Raw genomic sequence first — 12,495 nt, 5'->3', positions numbered from 1 at the left:
TAGATTCCAAAAATTCACAGCTATGGGAGGCAGTGTCACATTGCAGCAGCTCCAGTGCAACAGAGGCAGGCACACTCCCTGCCAAGTGGACGGCAGCAGTTGAACTGACTCCTCTGCTCACAGCAAGTGAGACTGCTGCCCAAAGCAGGTAGAGTTTAAGACAATGAGAGGGTACATGATCTTCTCATGGAGAAGTCACTGGACTTAAAACTAGAGACTCTTGCATTGTAATTTTGTCTCCAACATGGATACACCTCTGTAGCCTTGGTCAAATCATTTAATCTTTCTGTTTTAGTGTCCAAGCTGTAAATACTATGGACCTAAATACCTCACTTGGGGGTTAATCTGTTAATGTTTGTAAAAAGCACTGTACGTGTGATAAAATTCACCAGAATGCATGCAAAATCCTTTAATGGCTATGGGTTTAGCAGCCCACAGGCCATCAACTTATCTGGAAAGCTGTCCCTTATCAAATCCTTTTAGACAGTGGTAACTATGAATGGATTCCAGTGCAAGCAGGTGGTCTCCATTTCTGCAGCAGGCCACTACAGTTTCAAGGATTCCACCTCTTCCAGGCCTGCCAACAGCAATTCCAGCAGTTCAAGGCCTTTGCCTGGTGGAAAAATCCAAACCAAAAGTAGTAAGAGGGAGTTACCAATGTCCAAGGTTGTAGGATACTTCCCTCTCTGGTTGTCTCTGGGGTGGGTCGTCCCTTCCCTCAAGGAGGGCCCCTTTGGGCAGCAGTGTCGGAGCCTTTAGGCTTCCCTCTGCTCTGCCACCCAAATAAGATAATTCCCTGCCTTTTAATTCCTCCAGCAGATGGAGCATTTGCTGCAGGTGTGGCGGGGCAGGGCTGGCTGAGCCCAAAATGATCCCTTAACCCCTTGTTGCTCAGTGTGGGGTTTGTACACCTCATCACACATCTCTAGCACAAAATGCAACAGATATTTTATACTTTGAAATTTTGGTTACTGAAAAATTGATGTACATGTACATGCTTCAGCAGCCAACAAACGACATTCATATTTATTGAACCCATTCATATATTTTCTTTGTTAAGATATCCTGTGAATTAAAAATCAAGTAAAGGCAGTAATTTCAACATTTCTGTCTCAGTTTCTATTAAAAGTAAATTAGGCATTAAAGAAATTTCTACTTTTTAAAACAGAATATAAATGTTATCTAAATAGGTAATGGAGAAAATGTGCATCGCCAGAGGGAACTTTTTAAGGAGAAGACTGAAAAAAATGAAGTGTACAGGATGCTTTCCTTTTTAATTAATATTTAAAATTAGCAGATATTTGAATCTGCATGTTTCTTTCCATACTTGTATTCTTTATGAAAAATACATTTTTGTGGTCATATTCAAGAATGCAATACTTTGTTATTTAGAAACTCGTATTACGGTGTCAAGTCCAAAACACAATTTAATATGTTTTCTGAAAAACACTATTTGATTATTTACTGTGACAAAAGTTTCTTTTCTAGCTTGGTGGGTCCTGCACTTATTGGCAGATTTGCTCGCCTCAGAGATTCACGGCAGCCCTCAGTTTGGCCACTTTCGTGGCTCAAATCCACTGTTCATCACTGGCCAGCATGGGGAAAAGGAAGTAGAACAATCCCCGCACTCTCTGCTGATCCACCATGTGGGTCAGGGAACAGGCCCTCTGGTGGAACCCACAGTCCTGGTCAACTCCTCCTGTGTCTGATCAGGAGTTGGGAGGCTTGAGGGGAACCCGGGCCCGCCCTCTACTCCGGGTTCCAGCCCAGAGCCCTGTGGACGACAGCTGTCTAGAGTGCCTCCTGGAACAGCTGTGCAATAGCTACAACTCCCTGGGCTACTTCCCCATGGCCTTCTCCCAACACCTTCTTTATCCTCACCACAGGATCTTCCACCTGGTGTCTGATAATGCTTGTACTCGTCAGTCCTCCAGCACTACACCTTCTCACTCTCAGCTCCTAGTGCCTCTTGCTCCCAGCTCCTCGCATGCACACCACAAACTGAAGGGAGGTCCTTTTTAAACTCAGGTGCCTTGATTAGCCAGCCTGCCCTAATTGATTCTAGCAGCTTCTTAATTGGTCCTAATTAGCCTACCTGCCTGAATTTGTTCCAGCAAGTTCCTTCTTGTTCTGGAACTGCCCCTGTTACCTTACCCAGAGAAAATGGACCTGCTTAATCTGGGACTAATATATCTGCCTTCTAACACTCTCCTGTAGTATCTGTTCTTATCAGTTTAATATCTGATATGTCCTCTATCTGAGGACTATATATTAAATGGATTTTTGGAACAGGGAGATGGAATAGGAGCTTGCTCCATCCACTCCACGCATCGAATATCTCCAAAAAAATCCAACACTCTCCTGTAGCCATCTGGCCTGACCCTGTCACATAACCTAGTTAATATTTAAATAATACTTATCTTTTTTGTCCAGACATTAGAATTCAATTTCAAGTCCTTTCACTGTGAACTTTTGTTAAGCTTTTGATTTTTACATTTTAAATGTTACATTTAAAAATTAATTCAATGAAAAAAGTAGCAAGGCTATAATTAAAAGGTTCATAGAAAACTGACACGCAGGAAATTTGGAGTCAAAGCTGTTACCATGTCTAATTTTCCCGCATTCCCTACAGATATTACTGAAGTTTCCAAATTTTGTGTGATCTCAAGTATTGGTGCCACCACTTATGCTGCAGTAACTAGCTAGAATAAGGTAAATTAAATATAGAGGCAGACCTCAGCTGGTTTCACTGATCTGTATTAAAATCAGTTTCTTAATTTACTGTAATGTTGTACTGTATTTAATGCCTTTTTTTTTTTTTGTACTTTTCCCAGGTTTTATCTCTTAAAAGTAATTTACATTTCATAGGCCTGATCCTAACACACTAGATCATGCTGCCTCTCATGGTCTTGAGCTCAGTGGGAGTTGAAAGAGCTCAGCACCTTGTAAAATTTGCTCCATTACAGCAATCAGCAACTAACTAGTTTTCGCAAGATAGATTTGTACCAGGATAGATCCCTACAGAGAAGAAAGATGATTGATATTATCAATAATGAAACGTAATGATACATCTTATGAGTAATAATTGTTCCTTAATAATTGTACGTAAATGAAGCAAACATTTCAAGACGCTGGACTGTTCTTTTTCCTTAAAGATTAAAGTAATTGACAACATGCAAAATGCTGAGGAGGTGTGAGGGAGAGAGACAACACAGGGGAAATCAAATCAACAGTGGGAAAACGTCTGATCATCATGTTAAAATACACATACTATACACAGGTGAACATACGATAAACAAGACTGTCTGGAAAGGGGAAGACTATACAGTGACCTGCTGCAGGGCTGAGTCATGAATCATAGAATCACAGAAGATTAGGACTGGAAGAGACCTCAGGAAGTCATCTCGTCCAACCCCCTGCTCAAAGCAGGACCAACCCCAACTAAATCATCCCAGCCAAGGCTTTGTAAAGCTGGGCCTTAAAAACCTCTAAGGATGGAGATTCCACCATCTCCCTAGGTAACCCATTTCAGTGCTTCTCCATCCTTCGAGTGAAATAGTTTTTCCTAATATCCAACCTAGACCTCCCCCACTGCAACTTGAGACCGTTGCTCCTTGTTCTGTCATCTGCCACCATTGAGATCAGCCTAGCTCCATCCTCTTTGGAACCCCCCTTCACGTAATTGAAGGCTCCTATCAAATACCCCTCACCCTTCTCTTCTACAGACTGAATAATCCCAGTTCCCTCAGCCTCTCCTCATAAATCATGTGCCTCAGCCCCCTAATCATTTTCGTTGCCCTCCACTGGACTCTCTCCAATTTGTCCACATCCTTCCTGTAGTGGGGGATGCAATACTCCAGATATGGCCTCACCAGTGCCATATAGAGGGGAATAATCACTTCCCTCAATCTGCTGGCAATGCTCGTACTAATGTTGTAGCCCAATATGCCATTAGCCTTGGCACCAGGGGCATACTGTTGACTCATATCCAGCTTCTCATCCACTGTAATACCCAGGTCCTTTTCTGCAGAACTGCCGCTTAGCCAGTTGGTCCCCAGCCTGTAGCAGTGCCTGGGTTTCTTCCGTACTAAGTGCAGGACTCTGCACTTGTCCTTGTTGAACCTCACCAGATTTCTTTTGCCCAATCCTCCAATTTGTCTAGGTCACTCTCGATCCTATCCCTACCTTCCAGCTTATCCACCTCTCCCCCCAGCTTAGTGTCATCTGCAAACTTGCTGAGGGTGCAATCTATCCCATCATCCAGATCATTAATGAAGACATTGAACAAAACTGGGCTCAGGACCGACCCCTAGGACACTCTGCTTGATACCGGCTGCCAACTAGGCATCGAGCAGTTGATCACTACCTGTTGAGCCTGGTGATCTAGCCAGCTTTCTATCCACCTTATAGTCCATTCATCCAGCCCATACTTCTTTAACTTGCTGGCAAGAATACTGTGGGAGACCGAATCATAAGCTTTGCTAAGAGGTCAAGATATATCACATCCACCGCTTTCCCTATATCCACAAAGTCAGTTATCTCATCATAGAAGGCAATCAGGTTAGTCAAGTATGATTTGCCCTTGGTGAATCCATGTTGACTATTCCTGATCACTTCCCTCTCCTCCAAGTGCTTCAAAATGAATTCCTTGAGGACCTGCTCCATGATTTTTCCAGAGACTGAGGTGAGGCTGACCAGTCTGTAGTTCCCCAGATTCTCCTTCTTCCCTTTATTAAAGATGAGCACTATATTTGCCTTTTTCAAATTGTCTGGGACCTCCCTGGATCAGCACGAGTTTTCAAAGATAATGGCCAATGGCTCTGCAATCACATCAGCCATCTCCCTCAGCCCCTCGGATGCACTGCATCTGGCCCCATGGACTTGTGCTCATCCAGCTTTTCTCGATAAGCTGGACATGCAGCTCATTTAGAAGAGGGAGCACTCCGAATCCCAGAGAACAAGAGGGGATTTGTTGAGAACAGCTGCCGAAAGGAACGGTATCAGACCTGACTGGAGCTTAATCTATGGACACAGCCAAAAAGAGGTGCTCAATAGTGAGAAAACCCCATGACAAGGCTAACCACCTGAAATGTTGTCTTAAGCACTGTATACCTACTTTGTTATTTTAGTTTTCCAGAAATGGTCCCTACTCCTGAGCCAAGTTTGACTCTAGATCCAAACCTCAAAACATGTTCCAATTTGGGGTGTTTCTTCTCTAACAAACAACATGAAAATCTAAACGGAAAGTAACTTTTTTGTGCAAACCACTACCTAGTCACCAGCAAAGGAATATGGTGCACATAAAGATTGGATATATAACATACAAAGAAGGCTGATTTATAATCCAGTCTATTTGGGACTATAAGGTCATTTTATTTTAGAACATCAAGTGGTATTGTGATCTCAATTAAATTCTAAAACAGATTCTTTCCATCATCCTGTTAAAGCAAGCAAACACGCTTCTGCCTTTTATATCACAGGCTAGAGAAATATACTAGTTTTTAGGTGTTTTACCGAAACAGAATTTGTGAAATTCAGTAAAAACAATGAGGAGTCCTTGAGGCACCTTAGAGACTAACAAATTTATTTGGGCATAAGCTTTAATGGGCCATAACCCACTTCATCAGATGCACGGAGTGAAAAAAAAGTAGGCAGGTATAAATATACAGCACATGAAAAGATGGGAGTTGCCTTACCAAGTGGGAGGTCAGTGCTAACGAAGCCAATTCAGTTAGGGTGGATGTAGCCCATTCCCAACAGCTGACAAGAAGGGGGGAATGTCAACACAGGGAAAATTACTTTTTGTAGTGCTAATGAGGCCAATTCAATCATGGTGGATGTATCCATTTATTCATTTGAGTAGAGACTCTCCGGTTTGGCCAATGTACATGGCAGAGGGGCACTGGACACAAATCAGACATCAAGAATTGTAACATTCAAAAACCAGTAGGAGAGCACTTCAGTCTCCCTGGACACTCAACAACAGACTTAAAAGTGGCCATTCTTCAACAAAAAAAACTTCAAAAACGGACTTCAACGAGAAACTGCAGAACTGGAATTAATGTGCAAACTTGACATCATCAAATTAGGCCTGAATAAAGACTGGAAGTGGCTGGGTCACTACAAAAAATAAATTTTCCCTCTGTTGATACTCACAGCTTCTTGTCAACTGATGGGAATGGCCACATCCACCATGATTGAATTGGCTTCGTTATCAACTTGCGAAGACAACTCCCTTCTTTTCATGTACTGTATATTTATACCTGCCCACTTTTTTTCACTCCATGCATCTGATGAAGTGGGTTATAGCCCATTGTCAACGTTCCTTCACCACTCTGAACTCTAGGGTAGCTAGATTACTTACTAAATTAACAGGAGTTGGAAGGCTTGCATTTCTGATCTGTTCCCGGCAAAAACATCACACAGACAGACAGAACCCTTTGTCCCTGTCCCAGTCTGCTCCAGATTTGAAAGTATCTTGTCCCCTCATTGGTCATTTTGGGTCAGGTGCCAGTGAGGTTATCTTAGCTTCTTAACCCTTTACAGGTGAAAGAGTTTTGCCTCTGGCCAGGAGGGATTTTATAGCACTGTATACGGAAAGGTGGTTACCTTTTCCTTTATATTTATGACACCCAAATAAATGTGTTAGTCTCTAAGGTGCCACAAGGACTCCTCATTTTTGCTGATACAGACTAACACAGCCACCCCTCTGAAACCTGAAATTCAGTAGTTCATTTAAAAAATTCACCTGTCTCCACAATTTAGAAATGTTTCACCTTTTGGAAGAATATATTTCTTTCTAAATGCTTACAGGCACATGGACTTTTCGAAACATCTCAGCTCCTTTGCGTGCATCCAGTAAAGCAATGTCTTGTGGAGTGGAAACAATCACTGCCCCTGGGAACAGAAAACATAAAATTAGGTTTAAAACTTATAGTGTAAATTATACTACCAAGCTTATTTTGGAGTATTTTACTTCACTGAAGAAAAAGTTGCTTCTTTATATACTTAAAATATACGCAAAAAAATAAAAATGATGCTGAAGAGTTTAGTTTTAGATTATAAAATGACTGGACCCAAGGTTCCCAAATTATGGTACAGAGAGCTAAAATACATTATACGCTTTCTAATATTATTTTTCTATGTAAACAATTGTTGTCGTTGCTACATTATTGGGAGGGAAAGGGAGTGCTGCCCATGCAATCACAGAAGGGAAGAGAGATGTTCCATGAGACAATGTGTTCATAAAAATGTGGTCCACTGTATGAAAAAGTTGGAGAACCTTTGGATTAACCGTAACAATAGCCTATCTCCAAGTAATAAGGCAGACAAGACACCCAGTGACCAGCCCACTGGCTTTGTGGCAGGGTTATGCCAATTGACACAAGTGATCTATGGGCATGAGCCTGCAACTGCTACACTAGGAATAGTTCCTTTGAGTGCTTTAGGTTTCTCATGTGAACAAGACTACTTGCATGAGTACGAATATGTATGTTTGGCTTTTTGTCTAGAAATACGGGTTTTTTTACATCTGTACAATATGCCCAAAGCACTTCAGCCTTTTTTCTCAAATCATTGTCTTTACATCAGCATTAGTTACTATTTATTCCACCAATGGACACCAAGTATTCTCAGCAAGCGTCTATGTTGGAATGCATCAAGTTTTCTGCTATGGGCTTCTGCTATTTGCCCAGTTTCAAAATCATATAACAATACTGGTATCATAATAACATTGTACAATTGTATCTTGCTTCTTGTGTGAGTCTCCCTGTTTTTCCAAATATTTGCCCGTCACAAAAAAAGCTCTACTTATCGTCCACATTTTTGCTTACGCCTCCTTATAGAGTTGGCACTCAGCACTAACTGTGCTCCCAAGATATACAAAATCACTAATACCACCACACTCCAGTGATGATATCAAACCAATTGGCTGTCTTTCTCTCTCTTACAGCATTTTGACCTTCATAAAGCATCTTGATCAGTGACACTGTTTATAGGAAACTCTTTTGTTGCAGGATCTTCATCAGCAACTCTCTATGAATGCATTCAAAAGCCTTGGTGAAATCTATGAAGTTCAAGACTAATCTTCTATCATAGGGAAGCCCTTTCTCAATCAATCGTCTCAGGATAAATATGTGATCTACTCACAATCTTTCTGGTCTAAAGCCTGCTTGCTCATTACACAGTTTTTCATCTATATCCAGTTTGACTCTGTTCCACAGCATACTGCAAAACACTTTTCTAGGTACTGAAAATAATGTTATTCCTCATAAGTTATCGTATACCACTTCTTTTTTTAATAATTTACTGATCCTACCTTTCTTCCAATCCTCTAGGCAAAGTTCTTTTTCCCAAACTGTATTATAAATTAATATCCAGATCCATCCTTTTGAAGGTGTGCCTTGAGGAGAAAACCCATTGTCTTGCTGAATACCTATTTACAGTCTCTTCAAAGACCCAAAATGGATAAAGAAGTGACTCAGATTCACAAGTGTGCTTGTTCTGAACCAAAGGACTCCTCATTATTATGTAATCACAGGAAAAACTCTGGGGTTTAAAGGATTGTTCACCAGCCACAGCCCTTGTTGGAGTCACAGGGCAATCTCAGGTAAGCTTAGTAGTATGTGTGTAGGTTCTTTTATTGTTTTTAATATGTTTTCTCTAACATTTTTACTATAAGAATACATGTGCTTGCTTATAAAGAACTATGTGGTAACTGAACTGTGGCAATTACACTATTTATAGCCTTTGAAGAGTAAGCAAAGCACAGAGGCATCCTGTTTAGGCAGTCTTCCTTGCTGGAGAATAACACAGTGTAGGCAGGGAACTGTGCAGCCTGGAAAAAATCTCAGTAAGCGGGGAGAGAGATGCGGGTCTCTGCCCAACAAAGGTGATGGCTGGAGAAGTGGAAGCCTGAGAGTGGGTGTCCTTGCTGGATCATGGAGGGGGAATACAGATAAAACTGCCCTGAACTGTGACAGACACCACTGCGACTTGGGAAGTATGATGATAACTGCTTACACACCTGGAACAATTTCTTGGAGTTGCCTCATTTATGCTTCTTTCGCTTTTCTCACTTTTTTTGGTCAAGCTATTCTTTCATCTTTTGGATACAACTTCTTTATTTCTAACTTTTTCTGCATACTCCCATTGCAGGATGTATTGTCATTTGCCATATTTTAGCTGCTTAATTGCTTTCTCTATTTCTGCTTCTAAAATTGGACTGGATGAAGAAGACTCCATTCAGACCATATTCAGTACCCTACTCAAGCAGGCAAGATGACATTTACATGGACGGAGTTGAATAATCCTTGACAACACCAACCCTAGTGGAATGGGAATTAGCCGACTCAAATCACAAGACATGTTTTGTTACAAATCACAATAAAATTAATTATCCTCCAGTGTTGAACGACATAGAGGAACAATGGGCTTGCTTTAGAGATGTTTGCTGGAAGCCGCCAGAAATTCACTTGTATCAAGAGGATGAAGAAAAGAAGTGTGGATACAGCCACACATGGAAACTGGTAGGGGGAAGAAAAGCCTTAAAAGAGAGGCAAGCATAGGGAACACAGCAAGAAAAACAACCAACAGTGCAAGGGTAGTATCTAGAGAGACAAAAGTTATGTCAAAGATGAGAGAAAACAGCTGGATAAAAAAGCAAGAGAAGGAGAAGAAGCATTAAAAAGAGAAAAGGAGTACTTGTGGCACCTTAGAGACTAACCAATTTATTTGAGCATAAGCTTTCGTGAGCTACAGCTCACTTCATCGGATGCAACTGTAGCTCACGAAAGCTTATGCTCAAATAAATTGGTTTGTCTCTAAGGTGCCACAAGTACTCCTTTTCTTTTTGCGAAAACAGACTAACACGGCTGTTACTCTGAAACCTGTCATCAGAAAGAGGTGACTCTAAGAAACTGTTTTTGGTGTGTAAGCAATTGTCATTATGGTTTCACAGAGTTACAGTGATACCATAAAAGCAAAAGATGGAAGATTGTAAACACCACAAAAGGAATCATGGTGAGAACATTTTAATGGAGTATTCAGCCAACCGCAGCCAACAATTCAAATTAATAAATGTGAAGAAAGTGAAGTAGTCCAGCTGAGGGGGAGCAAGGAAACCCTAAAAATGATCTGTTAAATATCGCAAATTCCCATTTCTTACAAACTAGTTTAACATGTGTGGTAAAGCAAAGATCCTGCACCCATGAATGGGAAGTTACCAAATACAATTTATACATTTTCCCATTGCACCTTTTTGCCCAAAATTAATAAGAGGAGTAAACAAAGCATTGCCAATATCAACAATCTGATTCCAGGGCCTCCTATATTTTAGAGTGATGTGACTCTCGTTATGTACTTCAAAACGTCCTCATCCACATCAAATCACAGAAATTGTTATTCACTTGCCATGTTTAGACCAAAGTATAGAAGTATCAAGTATTTATTTCTAACATTACATTTTTGTTTGCTCTCCATTGCCTACTACTTTCTTAAAATATTAGCCCAGTAAGTGTTCCCTCTCCTCTGCAACACTATCTCCATACCCGTCCTGGGCTCATTACTAATACCTCTGTGGGCCCAACGATCAGCATGGGAGGAAGAGGTGGAGACTGGGAAGTAACAGAGCATTATTCCTACAGTCCCACACAATTTACCGAGGAAGATATTGCAGCTCAGGAGTATATTGTCTTTTCTGCAGAGCCTTGACCAAAGGAGTCTTGATGGGAGCTGCAATCAGGGAGCTTCTGATAGTGTAGTGCCAATGTAGACACACTGTCAGATTTTAGGTCAAATATGGTGCCAGAGCTGGTGTGGGACCAAGGTCCCTACATGGAAAGCCCTAGCTGTCCATATATCCCACGATCAACACAGGTTTGGGTATAATCCAAACGACCTTAGGAGGAGATCTTATGCTACCAATGGGTTAAGGGTGGGAGGGTGGGCAGTGACATTTTCTCTTCCACATCCCCTTTGACCTTCAAAACACATGATCTGGGCCACTGACCATAACATTTCTTTCCCAACTAGTTTTGTTCTTTTCCCTTTGCGAGCACTGAGTTGTTCTTGTTTCTTCAGGAGCAGAAAGCAATATAAATCTCTTTAGTTTATCTACCTCTATTGGCATCATCACCAAGGACAGTACATCTTTGGGAAGGGAGTGAGAACTTGTGCTCCCTCTACTGACCATATAGATATAGTAACAGCACAAAAATCTTGCATAATTTCAAAATAGTAGCTCAGAGAAAAGAACAGTTTTTTTTCCCAAAAATCTACATAAATTATGATAATTTGGTGAGTTTTCTCATCTGATGCTAAAATGATTCCCTATGGCCCAAACTACTTAACAGTGTCCTCAGTATTTCTATCCCATTCTCTTCCAAATTAAAATGAGACAGACCTTCTCCTAATTTAAAATTTCTTGTATCAAAATGTAAAGTCAATGAGGTCTCCAGCAAGTACTGCATATCAACAGTGCCTGCAATAAAAATAAGTATTTAGTATTTATTTTCTTTTTATTCAAGGAGAATCTGAACCATTTTCAATAACTTTATTTCTGAAAGGGTTTAGCTGAACATAGCTGACTATTACAGTATAAGTGCAGTTCTGCTCTTACAGGGGTAACAGTTTGTATTCTGGTTCCATTTATAAAAGGTTTATAAAGGGTTAAGAAATGATTAATAGATGCTATAAGCATGTTACAGATGTGAGTAGTATGTGTTGTAGATGGTTATAAGCTATGGATATAACCTACCTACTGACTCACTGGATTCTATAAGAATATATAACAATTTACTACAATATCTATCAATCATTTAACCCTTTATAAAATACTGACCCATGGAACATTAAGTCTAACCCTCAAAAGTGACTCTCTAAATCCTGAAGAAGAGCTCTGTGTAATTTGAGAGCTTGTCGCTCTCACCAACAGAAGCTGGCCTAATGAAAGATACTACCTCACCCACCTTGTTTCTTTAAAAATGTCACTGTGGGCAATTGTGTCTCTACCTTCACATTAAACATGGTCTTTTTGAAAGTTTTTCGTTTGGTTGGTATGTTTTTTGTTTAAATTGTCAGCACAGCAAACTCACCCTGGGATCTGAGACTTCAGATGGGTTTTTTGTTTTTTAATACTTAACCACTAGTAATAGAACTTGTATAGGCCAATTTAGGCTCTAAGGGACACATGTGCAAGTCCACTCCTTTCAAAATTGTCACACAGGTGTAACTGAAGTAAATAGTTCTACTGATGCACAAGAAAGAATCCAGCTCTCTACTTTTTTGCTGTGTTGGCTCTCCAGGGTTAATAGCAGCCAACAATAGTAAAACATTACTTGATCCCTAAAGTAATCAAATATGTCTGAATTCATACATGCAGGAGGTCTCTTGAAGAAAAATGTGCAATTTTTAAATAGTTGCCTTTCAGAGTGAACCATACACAAGGTTGATTAATTGCACAAACAAGAAGTTGAACAGATCAAAATGCTATCACGG

The 12,495-nt window shown here is 40.6% G+C and overlaps 1 protein-coding gene and 1 pseudogene across 4 annotated transcripts in view; one reads left to right on the top strand and one right to left on the bottom strand.

Moving 5' to 3' along the window:
* The window catches only part of NUBPL (NUBP iron-sulfur cluster assembly factor, mitochondrial), a 152,230-nt gene that overhangs the window by 36,114 nt on the left and 103,621 nt on the right, over positions 1-12,495 (bottom strand). For all 4 annotated transcript variants that reach the window (XM_073348974.1, XM_073348972.1, XM_073348971.1 and 1 more), the window contains one exon: positions 6,812-6,897. In XM_073348974.1, the coding sequence (XP_073205075.1) occupies positions 6,812-6,897 (86 nt within the window). The remainder of the gene's footprint in view (positions 1-6,811; positions 6,898-12,495) is intronic.
* Positions 2,190-2,359, top strand: LOC140913968 (U2 spliceosomal RNA; annotated as a pseudogene).

This window comes from Lepidochelys kempii, chromosome 6 (assembly GCF_965140265.1).
Source record: "Lepidochelys kempii isolate rLepKem1 chromosome 6, rLepKem1.hap2, whole genome shotgun sequence".
Taxonomy (NCBI): Eukaryota; Metazoa; Chordata; order Testudines; family Cheloniidae; genus Lepidochelys; species Lepidochelys kempii.
The sequence above is the reverse complement of the archived record's forward strand: the minus strand, read 5'-3'. Positions and strand labels throughout refer to the sequence as shown.